Consider the following 19,240-nt stretch of genomic DNA (forward strand, 5'->3'; position numbering starts at 1 on the left):
TCTCAAAGATTATTTTTTTCCTCCATGCTTGAGAATTTCAGAAGTGGCACCAATCAGAGAAATGATCATGGTATTCTGTAAGTTTCAAGACTGAAGACTAACATTAAATGTAAGTGCTAGGTTTTTTTTTTAAGTGTTATGGCTCAGTGTCAGTAACTACTGGAAAAGTGTAGAGGAGCAGCAGAAACCTACAGTCTCTGTAGAGCTCATCTCTAATAGGAATGAGCTGAGCCAGATCATAGGAGTACTGGATCATATGCGGACTGTTTCTTGTTAATCTTCTGTTTTTCAGAGACTGTTCTTGAGTTTCCCCTCTTATACAGTACCTTTTTAGCACATAAAAAACTTGCTGAACATGAAAACATAAGTTTAAAGCTTCAAACTTAAAATGTAATTGGAATGACGGGCTCCTTTCTTATCAAGCAGAATTTCCTGCCTAGTAGACACTGGGTCAGCATCTGAACCAGCACTTTGTGAGTATGTTTTCCAGCATGCCTATCAAGCTCAATACTGAATTCAATTTAGCAAACTGACAAGAAAACTCTTTAGAGGTGGAGAGAATAGAAAAGTTACTTAAGAAGCTGCTCAAAGACTTTATCCCATCAAGAACACTACTATGTCTATATAGTTTTTGAGTGAAGAAGTATTCCCAAGCTTATTTAAAAACCTTTCTGTATATGGAATAAAACATAATTACAAATGCATTTGCTCTATCTTTTTACACCATACTTGGAGAATAGTTATTTAGCAAGATTCCTTAATGTGACTCTTTCTTCCTTTTGGATTCCAAAAACTGGTATGTCTTCCATACAATGAAACATCACAGTATTAGGATGACTTAACAGTGACATGCCTTGCTGCTTCAAACTGTGTTCTAAAACATTCATCCTTTGCTTGTCTTTCTTCTTTCAAACTTCATTTGGGAGAAAATTTTTCTTCTATCTATTTGAGACAAATCAAATTCTCTAAACTTGCAAACTTTTTTCTAAAGAAGTTCAATGATTAGAAATACCCATGATGAACTAAAAGGCCATGCATGTTTCTCCTGTAGCTCTTTCTACAATAAGGCCAACACACAGCAACATTACTACCCCACTCAAAATCTCTCCATAAACATTTATATATCACATTCAGTGATATATAAATGTTTATGGCAGTTTTTGCAGTTTCTCTCATACCTTCTTTGTGTGCTGGAACAAAGCTCAGGACAGTTAAAGTAATGTGAGTTGCTTACAATCTACTACTTATATTATCCTTATTAAGGAAAAAGTGTTAGAGCTTAAAGTCTTATGGCTGGGAATTGAGTTTGGTTAGAGAGCAGAAAGGAACTACAACACACATCTGAGCCATGTTTTCACTTTCAGCACCCTATAGCACAAGATGATGACCCCTGCAATTCTAAATTAAAATCTTATATTGCTTGGTCTAAATTGTTAAGCTTAAAAAGTACTAACAGGCTGCAACTTGAGAACCATTCATTAACATATTTAACATAAGCACTTAGCTTATTAAGTTCTAGTATACTAGCAACTTGGTTGATAGTCATTATCCAACAGTCAATGCTGGGGCACTAAAATCAATTTTGAAGAAGAGACTAGCAAGTTTAAATTTCTAAGTAGAAAAGCATCCTAACAACCTCATTGTTATGAATGACCAACATAAAACTGTCTCAAAAATTCAGAACAAAAAAAAAGCATAGCTTTACAAACCATGCTTTATTTTACTTAAAGTAACGTTGCAGAGGACATGGGTCTATATCTGACACAGGATTGAGAAAACTTTAAAAGAAGTGCCGTTCAGTTGCCTTCAGTTCTTTCTGAACAGGTGATATACTGGTTCTCAATAAGACATGTACTAAGACCACTTCCTAAAATAAATCCCAAAACATTGCAGAGATAAGCATGACAGCTTCAGACACTTAGAAGAAAAAGTTACCTACATATAATTTAACACCAGATGGCAAATACCAGATTGTAAGAAAGCATGCTGAATAGCACAAACACAATGAAACATCATGAACACTTCTTACATTTGAAAAATTCATACCTGGGTACGCTGCCTGTTAAACTTCTTTCACTTGATGACGATGATGATGATCCAGGTCTCTGATCTGCCTTCCTCCCTAGAGTCTCTGTTGTGCTAGTCTGAGGTTTTTCACCTTCCTCTTCTGGCTTTTTTTTTTCAGTATCACTTTCATCACTGCCTTCTCCTAAGATGTCATCTACCTGCCAAAGAGTGGAGGAGTCAGTTTATCTTCCAGGAGACTACTCTGTATTAATGTTTCATAATCATTGGATCACTCTTAAATCATCATTAAGAATATGCTTCAAGTTTCCTTGGCCTTCTCTGTCAAAATTTAAATTAAACCCCAAGGTCTTCAACACAGCTTCAGTAACAACTCTAGCAACATTTTATTCCAATAAACTATATTTATTCTATGCCTAGCTTAAGGTAGATATACTCACATACATGATAGTCACACAAGAAACTATTAAAAAAAGAGCTGTCTTCTGATATTAAAGGGATAGATGATTTATACTATTGTAACATACTGATGCATACTTTCTACTAGATACATTTTATACTATTATAACATATAGAATCACTTGGGCAAGGCATATTAAAATCTCTAGTAAGAATTCTTACATTTACAGGTATTCCTTGATACATATATAATGGTAAAGAAGTCAATTTCTAAATAATACAGTATGAATGAAACAGAAAGTACAAACCCCATTTTAACCTGACTGCCTGATTATGCTAATTAATAAGGACAAATCTATCAAAAGGTTTACATATTTTGTTAAATAATTCTTTGTCTTTACTTTTGAAAAGTTACCATAGGATTTGATAATCCTCTAAAAACCTATGAATTTGCTGTGACAGGTCTGGCTTTGCTGAAACCATCACTAAAAGCAAATCATACTCATGAGCCACCCTAATGAGCTTCAAAAGATTATAATCTCTTTGAGTTAGCATTCAACCTTCAGAAAGAAATGAAAACATAAGAAAATATAGGTGAAGATTCCCCCAGTCTTTCAATTTTTGTGACTGGCAGAAGACATGGAAATAAGCCATGTGTGAGCATTTCTCTACTGATATTAAAGAATTTTTCCTAGAAGCAGCTTATCTCAACATAAAATATGCTTCACTACTACTCTTTGTTCTCACTAATCCACATCATGTTTATCAAGAAGAAAACTATCTGCATATGAAAATAGACTAAAAATTTTTATGCTGTTTATTTGCTGCTTTTATACATACAATCCCAAAAGCTAAAAGAAAGCTGTAAGAAAGTAATTTATATTTGATCATTTGTAAATGGACTTTTAATTTTCTTGTTTAGCTCTTAAAAGCAACTGCAAACCAGTTCAGCACATCTAAATCCAGATGGCAGTTTCAAGTATAAACTGTAGGAATTGCTGGGTCAAATCCAACAATATTAGTCCAGAAACATTCTTCCTGTGAACAGAAGTTGTCGTATGCATGGCAAATAAGAATCATAGGATGCAATTAAAGGTCAGGGAGACTGAAAGCACTGCTAGAGATAAGCCAATGGTGAACCAAGGAGAAGAATGTGAAGTACACAGGATGAGGATTTTCTTGTATGTACAGAACACAGTCAAAGTCTCAAGTGTTTTAAGTGTTACAGTTTGGGATGGGATGGCAGGAAGACCCTGCCTGTATAGATTTGGTAGAAGACTTTCCAGGTAGCTGACATGGCCAGTAATTGACAGCACAGATCCACAGCTCTAACAGCTCCTTTCCTGCAAGTCTTTAACATTAAAAATTACACTCCTTCATTCCAAAAGCAATACTTTTCCAGAAAGTCTTACGTTTAAAACTATGTTCTCACTACAAAATATGTTAAGGTTTTCAAAGAATAAAGTTAGGCTGATAGACATTCAGTATTACAGATGCCTCTCTCAAACTGAAGTTTGATAGTATTTTAAAATATACTTTGTGTGAACAGTTTTGACAGACTAGCAGTCTGGTTATTGCCATGTCTGTTTTTCTTTCATCCTGTACAATGATAACATTTGTTTGAAATCTGAAATGCCATTTAATATTAGAATTACTAGAATTAGTTGTACACAAATATATACCATTTCACAGAAATACATTGAATTAAAAAAAAAAATTATTGCATTTGAAAATGAAGTGGGATAGTCCCTACAAATCTCTAACTAGAAAGGCACCTAAACATGAATCCCTGCTTAATTATTGGCTAAATTGCAAATGTGCTGAAAAATATAAGTGTTACATCATCATCTTCTACAATTCTCAAAAGAAATGGAAAACAAACAGTATTTTCATTGAGGCAGTGAGAATTCAGCCCATGACACTTGAACAAGTTAACAGGCAAAAAAACTTCATTAGTATCTAAACACCAACCATCTATCTATACCTGAATATATATATATATACACCTGAATTTTGAATAAATAAGAAAGTTCTAAGAACAGAGGAAATTTTTAATCTGATTCAGAACAGGACAGATACAGATGTACCAAGAACCAACTATAGTTTCAGCTTATGTGATTGGATTTTATATGATTAATATAAATGCAACATATAACACTTCAGAAGAAAATGCCAGCTAATTCCAAATCTTACTGGTGATAAGTGAAGGGATGCTTAAGATACAGTGAAGGGATGCTTACTGTTTTAGTACCCATAGCAGCTACCTTTGAAATAGACTTTTATAACCCAGCAACAATGATTAATATTGAAAAAGAAAAATGATTCACCCCTTGAAAATGAAGTTTAATTTAGCAAGAGAATCAAAAGCCTGGCAACTCTTAAACACTCAATTTTAAAAGCCAGTAAAAGTCCTCATGTGACAAAGCCATTTTATTTCTCATTCAGGAGGAGCAGAGCGTGCACTCATGCAAAGTATAAAGACCAAAGAGCAATGAGATTTTTAGTCTCATTCTCCAACTAAGAGCTGAAAAGCACATGAAGCTTTGCTAAAAGGGAAGTCAAAGCCTTCCACAGCACTAACCATCCAGGTCAGCCAAAAATGTTTTTACTCCAGAAGTTGAGTTTGCACATTCAAAATGAATTAAGACTCCAAGAAAAACACACACACACAAAAAAAAACCAAACCCCAAAAAACCCCAAAAACAAAAAACAAAACACCAAAAAAAGCACAAACAAACAAACAAAAAAATTGAAGTTGCTATGAGCAACTTCAATTTTTCCTTAAATTAAGTTACAGGCAATGATGTTTTGATACAGCTTTATGAATATGACAGAGAACTATAAATTTTTTGGAAGTAACAACTACATACACAGTAATGCAAGCTACATATTTAAAAACAAAAAGGAGCTGTGAATAAACTTTAATTCTTGTGTTTAAACTAGCAAGTGCTTTGGCATTTAAGTTCTAATAGAACTGAGAAGCTACCTTAGCTGACAGGATAACACTTGCAACTGCTTAAAAGGTCTCTTAAAAGTGGTACAATTGTCTGAAACACTTCTTTACTGGTATCGAAAAAAATCTACAAAAAGAATAGGTTTGATAAACAGCAGTAAATTTTGTGCTCCAATACTGCACAGAGGATACACACATTTTTGCCCCTCCCCACCAGTCCTTCCAAAAAGACTTTTGCTCCAACTGATTGTGTAAGTTAAGGGAGAAATAGAAAAAAAAAACAAAACCTACCAAGTATTTACAAGGAGTTCTTTAGGTCTATTTCAACTGCCACAAAAACGTCTGTTCATTGTAAGCAATGCATGCAATTAGTATTGACAGCAAGTACAGCTAAAACTCAACTCCATTTCAGCATAAAACCTGTGTGTCCTGAGCATGTATTTGAGATTGTGTTGAATGTATTTTATTTTAGGAAGAACTGGCAAAAAATAATATAGTCTGCCATTTGAATGTGTCAAAAGGTTCCAATATGTATCGTGGTATATAAAGTCAAAAAATAACTCTAAAATGATTCTGTAATCTTTACCCCTGGCTCCCTTCCAACATTTCCTTCTGCTTTGTCCCAAACTATTGCTTTTTAGTACAGAAATCAGTTGACTACTTTAGAAACTTTAAAAGAGCAGCAAAATGAGAAGGCAGTGGTAGAAAAAGGGACACTGAAAATTACAAACCAATCAGCACTTCTGAGCATGTGAAATTAACAGTGAATGGTGGTATTAGATTGTAAATCAAACTAGAAAGAACTGTGGCTCCATCTTTCTGGAGCTGTGCACTGAACTTGCAAACCTTCCAGGCCTGAGGGGTGAAAACAAAACTGCTCTGTCTGCAGCAAAATAAATGTATATAATACTGCAGAAGTTTATTAACTCCACACTATAAAGTAATTTGCAGGAATGAATACAGCACTGATAACTCTAACGCAGGTGCGGTTATATTCCCACAACCCAGCTCGCAAGAGGTCACCCAACAGTGCTCTCTAGACAGCACACACAATCTACTTGACAAATCATTATTGTGGCACAATCACAAATGCTTGTCCTCTCTTTCCTCAAGCTCCTCTAAGTGTACACCAGGCATATTTGGTAAAGCAAGGAAAGGTTTATCAAGAGAGGGACAGAAGAACTGATATTTGTGCAATTGACTTGGAAAGTTCAACTGCTGGACACAAAAGAAGCACAATATGGCAAGGAAGAGAGAAAGGCACGACAGGACTGGCAGAGCCCCTGCACAAGCAGCAGGCAGAAAGTGAAGTGCTGGTTCACTTAACTTTCACAGGCAGTCCCTTAATTTCAAATCCCACTGGGTTCTGTGCTAAACAGTATAATACAGATGTTACCCACATGTTGAACTTAAGCAAGATCAGGTGCTAATTATGCAACTTTATATGTCAGAGTAAAGTTTCTGTGATAGCTACCTATTTGAATGCTATCTTCTACTGAACACGTCATTAATCTAGTTTTTATGTGTGTGTTCCATTGTACCCTTGATAAAAACATCAGAGTTCAACAATATATCTATAAAATAGTCCTAATTTCTAGTGAAGCCAAACAGCAAAAAAGCAAAATTGAAGTGTAAAGAAATATAGTAGTACTTGAAGACTGAGTGCAATTGAAATTCCAAAACAGAACAAACCTTTCCTAGAATAAGAAAAAATATCTGAAGTCAAGTGAATTTGCATTAATGATCATAGATCAGCAGTTGTTTACTCTGTGAATAAATTTAACAAAGAATCCGGTTTTAATGCTGTAAAATGGTTTTATGACAAGCTTTCAGAATAGCCAAATAGTTTCAAAATAAGAGAATGTGTTTTTCTTTGTAATTTTTATCACTTACTATATTTATATTCATAATCATTTTTGTAGCCACCTTTCAACAAAAAGACACCCCCAATGATATTTACCAGTAGCTTCTTCATTTGCCATTAAAGAAACACTACAACATTTTACTGTCTTTTTGTAATAGAAAAGTATTAATTAAAGACATTACCGCTTTGTTCCTCAGCAGCTGGAGTTCCAGAATAAGAAAGCTTCATACTCAGAAAGTATAATTTAACATACATTTTGCTTTTCTAAATACTTTATGGTATATTTTTGAGTGGGAGGTGATTGCCTTTTTCTTCTATGAAGGGGCACTAACCATGGGTAGCTTTTTTCAGTTTAGGCAGTAAACAGATTTTTCATTTATATTCCAAGTCAGGCCTTTAGAATGAGAGCAAAATCAAAACTGTAACTTGTGCTTCCTGGCACTTGTGGGTCTAGAATTATTTTTACCTACTGTTATCAAACTGCACATAGAAATATTAGCAGCTCCTGGTAATAACCTTCCAGTTTCAGGATGAAAAGCAATTATGTGAGAAGAAAAAGCCTTGGCTCGATGCTGAGCATAGTTGCTATGCTCAAACTTGAAAACCAGCAATTTAAAAACACCATGTGGAATTTACTTACAAGGAGCCCCACTGCAATCCCTGGAGGCTGCACAGGAACCCTGATGGGAAATGAAGTGGCAGTGCAGCCCCAATAGCTGGAGTTCCCAACACTGCTGACACCACTGGCTACAATGCCATCACAAGTTTTAATTGCAGCCCTGGGCAACAGACTGTGCTCCTAAAAGGCAGATCTGAAGGGAAAAAACCAAAACCCACTGCCTCTGATAATGTGACCACTTAACCTCTGCAAATAAAAAGGCAAGGTAACTGCAACTACAACTGCACAATTCACTATATTTGGGCTTTACTACTGCAATTAATACTTTGGAATGAAATAAAATGTCACTTAGAGATTGCATACCGATATTGTTATTAAAAAGCACTAATAACAATCCAGTATCCTTGCTTATGATTGAATGGGATTGATTCTTCAAATAATGCCATTTAAAATTTTGAATTTCCCACCTGGAGAGCAATGTCTAGGTTTGAGTGGAAACCTCATAAACATTCTTAAGATGCCTAGAACAAATATGTGAAACTGCTAAAAGAAGCACAAGGTGCAATCCCTCCTTGACAATTAGGGTGCCTCGAGTGCTGACTTGAGGATTCCAAAGTCTTTCTAAAACATAAATTTTGTTATGGAATGGCTTTCAGCTGAAAGAAGAGAGATTTAGATTAGATATCAGGAGGAATTCTTCCCTGTGAGAATGGTGAATCACTGGAACAGCAGAGAAGCTGTGGATGCCATACCCCTGGAAGTGTTCAAGGCCAGGTTGGATGGGGCTTAGCACAACCTGATCTAGTGGAAGGTGCTCCTGGCCATAGCAGGGAAGTTGGAACAAGATGATCTAAGTCCCTTCCAATCCAAACCATTATATGATTCTCTGATTATTAAAATAATGAAAATTGCTTTCCTTCATTAAATTGGTAACTCTTTACTGGTGCTATAAAGAGGAAAAAGCCCATTCCTAACAACTAATTTGTGAAATTTAAATTAAATTCACATGGACTAGAAATTACTGATTTTAACATTAACAATTTTTTAATTCAAAGACTCTAAAGAGAAAATGTCTCAAGGGAGATAAAACAATCATTTATCCAAAGCCTTTCTGAGTGAGGGACATCACTCGAGCCTGGAAGCTATGGCTTTTTCCAATTATAAAGGCATCCATAACTCTCATCTTCCTTTCCTTTATTCTGTTTTCAAAAGAAATCCTTTGCCAAAAGATTGTTAAATAGCAATAGGCCTGTAAATCTTCATTGTAATTTTTTCAAAGGGTGAAGTCTAAGATAAAAAAAAAAAATTAATAATACCTGTGTGACCAGAATACAGTTATTCACCTATCCAGGAGGACAGATTCAATGAGAACCACTTAAAAACAAGAACAGCATTTCAACTCCACCTTCCCTGCCCATCAGCTTATGGTTGGGATGGAGAGGAGACAGCCTGACCCCACTGGAGGCAGCAAGTGTGGAGCCCTCTGTTCCTTCGGTTGCAGCATTTCTAAAACAATGACACTCCAGCATACATTAAGAGCTCCGTGGCTGCTAAATGCAATGATTCTTCAATTTAGACTGCTGAAAATATCCATGCCAAAATTCCAGAAAAGGCTCCAACAACATAAGTTAAGGGCCAGTGAGTAAGAGTATGATCTAAAGCTACCCTTCAGAGAAAGAATGTGTTTTTAGTCCGTTAATGACCATTATTTATGAAAAGTTCTGGCCTTAGGTAAGGCAAAAAAGCAAGTAGTTGGAAGAGGTTTGTCCTGGGGTTCTTTGCAGGGAAGCAATCCTCTGCTGACATGGGGAACACAGCACTGCCTCTCCAGCAGCAAATGACTTTTCAGGTCACTCTCATAGCTATAAGAAACTGTGGCTTGCCACCATGACTTTACTGCACATAAAAGAATCCACTTGGTTCAACATCACAAATGTTTTTTCCTAATTTGGAAAAGTCTAATAATGTTAAACTTAGTTTTGATCTTAATTTTTTCTTCTGTATATGAAAACTTTTCATTTCACTTTTTTCCTCTGTCAACTGAAAAGTTTTTTTATGTTTATTCCTACCAGCCAAGTGTTTAGGTACAGTTAACTGAGGAGCAAGATATTGCCACTCATGTCTTCAAAGAAGCTAGCAAGTATTTCAGCATGCTTTTGAGAGGTGATATTAGGGCATAATACTTGTGAACATTGAAACCTTCCTACAATAGACACAGTCTGTATTAAGAGATTTGGGCTGAATTTAAGTTGCTTTGAAACAAAAAAATTTCTTATTACAAAGATGTCACTGGAAGGACAAGCTGTCTGAATCAGGTTAAGCTGTCTCTCAGTACATAAAATTTAAGGGAGAATGTGTGATGTAACTCAGTCCCATTTCTTCTGAGTAACCTCAGAAGAACTTGTCTTTTACATTCTGTCTCATCTGCTTTTTTTTCTTTAGCATTAGAGCACTTTTTTCTCCTTTCAAATTTCTGATTCAATTTTTAGAGTCACACAATGCATTTATGCAAGTGTCCAATACCCCTTTGTCTCAAACACTTCCAAGGCAGATTTCACTGCTCTCTACCACAATTACCACTGGCTCATTGGAGCAGGTGATGAATCAGAAATATCAGAAGTGACTAGTCTTGCTCATGATTTAACAGAAGAAGCACACTTCCTCTATTTTAATCTCCATACACTGAGAACTACCTTTGTTCTATCTTGATTTTGATAAAGGCATACTTCATATTAGAATATCAAACCTGGCAGTGTTATTATATCTACTTTGGTAGATTGAGAAACAAATGCTCTAAACAGTTTAAGGAATATTACCAAACCTTAGAAAAAAGCTGTTATGCGATTTCCTTCCTATATAATTCATTTAGAGATTGATATGTATGTCCTGGATGACTACATGTAAACTAAAATGCATCCTGCTGAAACCAAAGCTGGTCAGAAAAAGCTATACATTTATATCCTTGCTCGTTGTGTGACATCTCAGAGACAGCAGCAGCTTAGTCACCTTCAACTGCTTTTTAAAGCTAGGTTACTGCTTAGCTACACCACTTCCCTGTCCCACTTCATTTCATGTCTACACTAACACACAAGCAGTAACAGTACATCACAGCAGGAAAAAGCAGCTGCAAAGAGACTTTGGAGATGGATCTTTTTAAATGTGTAGCCACAACCTGAATAGCAGAAGACTGCAACAGACTAATGGCCTGGAGAAGTTATGTTAAAGTATTACCATATGCTCTTTAGTGACCAATACAGAATTTCATGATCTGATGAACTGAACCATGCACTACTGCTGCAGCCTATTGGTAACTATCAGCAAATTTTCTCCAGAAGAGTAAAATTTGTGTCACTGGGCCATCTTTCAAGTTTACCTCTACCTGCAAGTCTTAAAAAACAAAACAAAAAATCCTGCAACAGAACAGAAACTCAAGCTGCATGCTCAAGTTCAAGGGCCACATATTACTAAGTGTCCTGATTTCACTTTAGGCAAACCTTCACCTTAAAGAAATGAGGCAGTGAGTGAGTCCCCAGGTGATAGTCTGTGGCACTCAAATTCTGTTTGAGTCTTTTTGTAGAAATAAGCACTACCTAAATATCCAGAGACTGGAACACCCAGAGATTCCGTTGATATTATACAAACAGAATACTAATGTACAGAAACTCCTAGAGGGAAGAGAAAGGAACAAGGAGAAAATTCTTATAAAAATGCATCTTCAGTATACTTTAATTTAGAGAAACTATCAAGTCTGCAATATGAACAAAGACTAACATTACTGTAGTATTTTCCCAACCAACAAAAAAGGTCAGATAAAGACTAGAAGTATCTATACCATACCTGTTCCCTTTTTGTTTTACACAGGTGGACATTTCAGGGATTTCAGCTTGCTGTGTGCATGTGTCCCTACAGCTCTTATCTTGCAAAACTTTATAACAACAGGTTAAAAAGCTGTAGCAGGCTACAGCTGTACTGCTCACCTGTTTTAAAACAAGACAGCATCACACTTTGTTCTCAAAGCTACCCTTTCTTTAAAGTAGAAAGTATGCCTTGCTGACACACAGCAAAGAACAACTTTGTCTTATAATTTTGCAAGACTCTAAGAACTGTCAGTCTGGCTATTAACCGAAGCACAGTTTTGCCAGAAGTTATCATAACTTTCTTACTCCTAGAGATTTAGCAAGAGACATGCACAATCTAGATTTCTTTAAAAATAAATTAATCTAATTTGCTAATGAAAGAACACTTGCTCAAGTTGTTTAAATACAGTCACAAAATACCACTGACATATTAGGTTAGAAATCCTAACATTCTATTAAAAATGACACATGGCAATTTAAGAGGGCACAGAGCCTAGACTCTGAGTGATCTTTTCTGACACTTCACTGCCAAGGGGAAACATCAGTAGGAAGCTGCTAATGAAATGCTGAGGGCAACATGATAGCAGTATGTTACTATCAAGGAATTACACAATTTCTGAGTTCCTAACCTGGTTTTATATTATTTAGGTTATATAAAGACATAGAAATTTGAGTAAAAATAATTTAGCACAAAAATACTTAGTCCACTTGTAGTGCTTCTGATCAGTCCCTCAGAGAAGCCTTTTTTGCATATAAACTTCATTTTACAACTATTTTTTGAACACGAAAATACCATTCCTTGACCTCTTGACAGTATCTGCTCTCATAGTTTCACTTAAAAACACAAAAGAATCTATGGATGCTAAACACATTTACTGCAGTGATCCCCTCCATGAGCATTTTGTAGAGGACAGCATACTGATGGCCCAAACCTAGTAAGCAATGGGATTCCTGGGCACCTAGCCAGGATGAAGTGTCATCTACTGCTAAAACTCACTTGCACTCTGGCCCAGCTGAAATGTTTCTTTCTGATGCAGAGGGGCAGCTCTGAACAGGCATGGACAGGTTTCCTCCATTAATGCAACTTGATGACTGCCTAAATGGTTTTTGAAAGAAAATGGGACAGTTCTCGACATATACTCACCATTTTATTTGGAAATACCTGCTGAACTGGTGGATGGAGTTTAAAATGGGATTTTTTTTCCTAATATGAGACGTGATCCAGGTTTTTGCAGCCTGCATTTCTAAACAGAAAATCTCAGCTTTTATGAAAGAAGTACTTGGACACTAATCTACATATTCTCTTTCAAGTCATCCTCAAAGGCATTAGTTAATACCATAGCCAACCTGCAAATACTCTTAGCACATTATCCTTGAAAACTGCTGAGAAACATTTAGGGCTTAACCCATTTGGTTATTCCATTACAATGAGAAAACAAGAGTGGGAGGAAACTTGATTTGAACTAATTTCCAAACACTTCAACCTGAATTACAGATTTATTTAAACTACCTTTGAGGCACCTCAGAGGCAAATGCTAAACTTCTGAAATGCTGCAACCAGAAATGCACTCTTACTGCACAGTCATGATCAGAAAATGTTGAAGAACAACAGCCATAAATATGGACTATACTTCAGAAAATATAAGAACCCAAGCAATCCTCACCCTAAAAAGAAGATACATAAAAGCATAAAAAGAGTTGCTGATACAATGTGCACACCACTCTCCCATTTTTTGCATCTAAATTTTCAAAGCTTTCTCTCAATGAATCCTTGTTATCACATATTTTAACAATGTTCTCTCTTAGCACACTGTTGGGTTTCACCATCCCAAGGTTAACTGAAAGCATACCTTTTGCTTAGAGAGACTGAATATTCATCACTACATACATATTTCAGAGAAAAATAAGGGGTTTTTTTGTTTTCAGAGGTTGAACTCTTTTATTTCTTTTTCAACAGGATATAAAGCTGTTCAGAAGTCACAGTCTAAATGAAATTGAAAACATTATGGTGAGAACAAAAGACAGACAAAAAACTGCTTTCATTTACCTGCATGCGCAAGCTTTCTGCAGTTATCACAGCTACAAAGGTACTCAAACTATCGATGTATAGAGCAACTGGGATACAGTAGAACTTGCTAGCTCAAAACCACTGCTATAAAAGCACTGATATGCTGTATTCAGTACAGATTTATTCACACATACTATGAACAAATCTACCCCTAAGATGGGTAAGCCAGCTTGGATCTGCCTTGACTTGCTAATTTTAACTTAGCATTGGCAGACATCAGCTGGCTTCATGAAGCATTATTTGTCAGTGAACTTCCCTCTTCAATAAGCCTGATTAGCTCGCTTTTATTATTACAAGAACCAAGAGACAGTTATCAATGTGCTCAAGCTAACAAAACCACTTCAAATAATAAGCATTGGAGAAAATCATGGTTTTATGAGAAATTTAAGGATGACAGTGAAGACAGCAGTTTTGAACCAGTTTCTACTGAACTGGGCAATTAGACTGCTTGACTCTTTACAGACAAGCTTTTAAGTGAAGTAGTGCTGAAATATGAGCATTGTATATGTGGAAGCATCCTGCATAGCAAGCCTACTCAATAGCAAGAATAAGGCATGGAATAAGTTAAGGAAAAAAGAAAAGAAGCAATCTATAATGCAGTGAAAGATAAGCCCAGCAGCTGAAGAGTGGTCTGTTTCTACAACAAGCTCAATATTAAGGTGGTTGGATACCATGCAGGTTTTGATATGATCTCTGTATCATGGTATGATAGTTATATCCAGTCCTCAATACCTCTGGGATGAAGCAAGCTTGATGTTGGAGCATTGAAATATCTGGGATAGGCAGCTGTCTGTGTTCATCTCTGAGAAAGCAGTATCATCATATTTACTACAGGGAGTGACAGGCAATATTGTCCAGAGCTGACTGTGACCCATGGCAATTAGAAAGTGCAAGCTCATATACAAACCCTATAACAACACAGTAACAATGGTGTTCTCTCAAGATCTCAAATTAATGCCACTGCTGTAGACATGAAAAACTTACTGCAGCACAGCCATTCAGGTAATTATTTGTTTCACAACTCATTCCTGCAGAGAATTTTGTACATCAGTAAGGGACTCTAGTTTTGTAGCTTTTCCTAACCTCTGTTAAAGTTGTACATGGAATGGAAATAGTAGTCCTGACAGAGGAGCTAGAACACTTGGAGCTGAAGGACTATCACATAGAGTAGCTGTATTCAGTGTGCCTCAAGCTGGCACCTAAAAGAAAAGAACTACCAAAGCAGAGATGTTTTCCCTTGAAAATGTCTCTGAAGAAGCAACTGCAATTATGCATAAGTTAAATTTAGCAGTAAGTCACCTTATGATAACTGATCAAGATCAGCTGATCAAAAGGTAATGGTACAAACTGAACTGTCTTTCAATGCTGTATGTAGAACTAACCCTGCCTTTGTGCTACCAAAATGGACTTGCATTTCTATCACCCCAGAATTTCAACCACAAATTAAGTTTGCTAGCAGACTAGCATTATGCAAATGTTCGCAAAGATTCTTCACAGCATTTAACATACATTATGCTATACTGCATATCTATATTTCTTTCTATGTTGAAATACAAGTAGCAGAAGATCTTGATAAAACAAAAAAAATTAGTTATGAAAAAAACAGTTCAGACTTAGACTGGGACTTGAGCAGACACCTTTAAATATCCCTCATGGAGAGTAACAGCTCAAATTTAAATGTAAAAACATGTTAGACTTGTGATGAGGCTCAATCAGGCCTTCTATGCAGCTGCTCAGAATTATGTGAGGGATCAGCTTGCAAATTGTTTAACATGGATCATGCATCTCATTTTTAACTGTTGCCAATTAGTGTTGACAGCCTAGCTGCATTTCAATTAGCATATGGAGGTAGACGTATATGTTAAAATAAGGTTATTGAACTCTATTTAAAGAGGTTTTGCCCCATTTTGTTGAGTAAACAAATAGCTGAAAAAGGCTTTCAGCTTCTCCTTAATAAGGCCAGGCTACAGGTAGTACTCTGTACTACCAGAGTTGGTTGAAAAACCTTCACAGAATGTATGGAAAAGCCTTCTTCCCTGTAGAATAAACCAACACCTTGTATATACATTCTAGAGGTGGAAGCTTTATAGATCTACTTTCCATTTCATATGGAGCAACATTAGAATAACACATCTGCTATAAAATCAGGCATAGTTTAAAAGCCAGAAATCATTAATATCTGCAGTATCACAGAGCTCAGGATTTATCCTTATTTGCCTAATAATTTTTACTTTATGCTTAACAGAATGATAGCAACATGGAAAAAGAAGCATCTCTCCTAAAAACTGAAGCTTACAATGAAACAATGTTGTGAACACCTTTGGGAGAATGGCAGAGGATTTGAATCAACTGTTGATTGAATCAGCAAAGTATGAAGACTATGTAAAATGGCAGAAGCATCTTTGCTGGGAAGTAAATCAGACCAATCTTGGGCTAACTAAGTTTTGCCTGGATTTCCCTGTTTTTCTATTGACAATCCATCAATCTGATTACTTTGAGATTAATCAGATTCCTCAAGAAGAAGCTAGTGCTGAAGCAAGCATGGCTACTTCTTTAGTTGATGTCCACTTGGTGCAGTCCATTACTAATATCTATTGTAGCACAAATATTTGTACTTAGCTTATGAATAAAGTAGGCATAATAGAAGTGAAGTCTCAATAAAAAAGAGGGAATGGCCTGAAGTCATGTCAGGGTAGGTTTGGGCTGGATATCAGAGAAGGATTCTTTACCCCAAAGGGAAGTTGGGCACTGTAACAGTCTCTCCAGGGAAGTGGTCAGAGCATCAAGCTTCATAGAGTTCAAGGAGTGTTTGGACAACACTCTTGAGTACATGGTGTGACACTTGGGGATGGTGCTGTGCAGGGCCAGGAGCTGGACTTGATGATCCTTGTGGGTCCTTTCCCACTCAGCTTATTCTGTGATACGTTTTCTTTTATTTTCCCCATAACAGCCTGACCAGCCAAGAACTTGATTGATCATGTTCACTTTGCTCAAAAGTCTTACATCTTTAATTAACAACTTCTCATAACTGCCTTTAAACTAATTCTTACATATATAGGTAGTCTCCATTTTTATCTACAAAATGCAGATATTTATACCGTGTGTCATCTGAATGCCAAAAAGTTACAGAATGTTTCCCATATTTCCTCATGACACACAAAATCAAAAAAATCAAAAAAATCAAAATAAGACATCCAAGTACATAAAAAAACCCTGTGTTTAAATAGTATTTTCTAAGCAACCTGTGCAGAAAAACAGAAGTGATCCACAATTGATTGCCTACTTGAGATAATATCAACTTTGATAAAAATCCTTTTCCTATTTTGGTAATGAGTTGTCTCCTTGTAAAACATGGTATTAAATAAAAAAGCCTCTTTCCAAACACTTCTAAAAAGTGCTAAGCAAGCTTGAACCATGATGCCCTCTTAAAACTAGCAGCCAATCAGCTCTATGCAATTAGTGCATAAACTAATGGTCTGTAGAGAAATATCAGACTGAAAAAATAGGCAAACGTATGTTTCACATTTTGATAATCCATTTGAATCTCACTAGTCTTATCTACACTACATATATTTTACTGTTCTTTCTGTTAGGTGAATAACAATTAGAGTGTCAACATTTCTGGTCAGGATGATTTACAATTTAATCATGACCAATACCAATTTTCTAAAAAAAATTTGTCTTCTGAAACTAGAAAACAAAAGAAGAAAGCATAGCTGCTTTTCAGAGTAGTTTCCATTTTCTGGTAGAAAACTAATTCTTCAAAGTGAAAAAAAGGCAGAAACAAACTACTGATGGCCAGCTTCTTTTAAGTGCTCATCATCTTTCTCTCCAACGCCCTGTACCGGTATCTTAACTCTATCCTGCTGATTCTCACTGTCAAACTATTAAAAATAGTATTGGAAAACTTTACTCTGTTTTCTCTACTAATTAGATGAGATATGGGTGAAATAATTGCTTTAACATTAATGCTTAATTACTTCTGTATTATTTAACCATATTAGAGAACAGTGAATGTCAAAATTGTAAAACAGGGCAGCAGTAAATATACTTTCCTTCTTATACAACTGCTTTAAGATATGTTCTTTAAAAAAACACATCATATTTCTTGGTGCATCAGCCAGCCATCACTTGTTCATGAAGACAAACCAACAACCTGATTCCTAGCATTGCACCCTCACCATTTCCCTCCAGGAAATTCATCTCCCAGTAAAAGAAAGCAAGCAGCACATGTAGTCTTGCTTGGTTAAGCCGTTTGGTAATAAGCACTCCACAGAGAAAACAAAAATCTGTTGAGAGCATGGTGGCCAGCGGGGATGTGAGAGTCCGCATGTGAAGGAAGGTGACAATAGGGCTGTCAGTAAGGAAACGACACGAGGAAGCACTAATGGACTGAGACCAGACAATCTGAGTCTCCTCAGGTCTGCTTGTATCAGAAGTTAGCAAATCCTTTTCACAACAGTCTCTTACCATCCTGATGAAGAGCAGCACATTTACTTTCTCAAATAGTTTTTAATTGTTTTTACAAGTCCAGTTAGAGTGAAAGCTGTCTGACAACTGCAAAGCAAGACCTCATCACTTCCAAGGGCCAAGGGACTTGGATGACAATCACTAACAACATCAGGCACACACACAGGCTTATTCTTTTTCCTTCAAAAAAAGGGGTACAATTTATAAGAAGCTAACCAAATTTAGCATCTGTACAATTTGTGACATAGTACATGCTAAGGTGTCAACAAGAAAATCTGTATGAGAAACGTAGCTGTGGAAATTCAAAGAACCATTAATGTGGAAGGTAATTGTCCAAGGGAGCCTAGGTAGCTATTATTTGCTCTAGAGACCACATCCTCCACATCAAATTAGTACTTTTTAATTAACCAAGAGGCTAACCACTTACTGAGATAACAGTTTTCAACACTTTGAAGGAGAAAAACACTCCCTCCTAATTCACTGCATGGTACAGTCACTAATGTGAAATAAAAAACAGAAATCAAGGGATAAATTTGCTTAGATAAAAGCAGAATGCAGAGTGACAAAATATAAGAGCATAAGTGGCCTTATGTAAGAGCAGAATGTTGCAATTTCAGTCTTTGTATATGACCTATAAATTACAGTTCAGTTAAAGGAAAAGAAGGCACAGAATACATCCCAAATCAACAGAACAATGTTAATGCAAAAGTAGTTCATTAGGCAATTCCCACTCAAGAAAGATCTTTATACTTAAATGCACTCGTGCACAGAACATACCTTTGCAATGTGGTCACTTTGCAGCTGCTGACCACATGTCCCAACCAGATGGTAGGAATCTCTGCAGCTCCACTAACTGAAGTGAGAGATGGGAAAGCTAGAGGTCGGACTGGTATCAGATTCACTCCCTCTCTTCCCCTGTCCCAAGTCCCAAACTGAGAGGAATTTAAACCAGGAAAATATTCAACCTTAGATGGCAGAGATGATG

The 19,240-nt window shown here is 36.3% G+C and overlaps 1 protein-coding gene across 2 annotated transcripts in view; it reads right to left on the reverse strand.

Annotated features, from left to right (window-relative positions):
* Positions 1 to 19,240, reverse strand: part of CTDP1 (CTD phosphatase subunit 1) — a 100,595-nt gene that overhangs the window by 28,540 nt on the left and 52,815 nt on the right. For both annotated transcript variants that reach the window (XM_071450618.1, XM_071450610.1), the window contains one exon: positions 2,047 to 2,225. In XM_071450618.1, the coding sequence (XP_071306719.1) occupies positions 2,047 to 2,225 (179 nt within the window). The remainder of the gene's footprint in view (positions 1 to 2,046; positions 2,226 to 19,240) is intronic.

Source organism: Agelaius tricolor, unplaced genomic scaffold, assembly GCF_023055355.1.
Source record: "Agelaius tricolor isolate 1412-34295 unplaced genomic scaffold, bAgeTri1.0.p SCAF_2, whole genome shotgun sequence".
NCBI lineage: Eukaryota > Metazoa > Chordata > Aves > Passeriformes > Icteridae > Agelaius > Agelaius tricolor.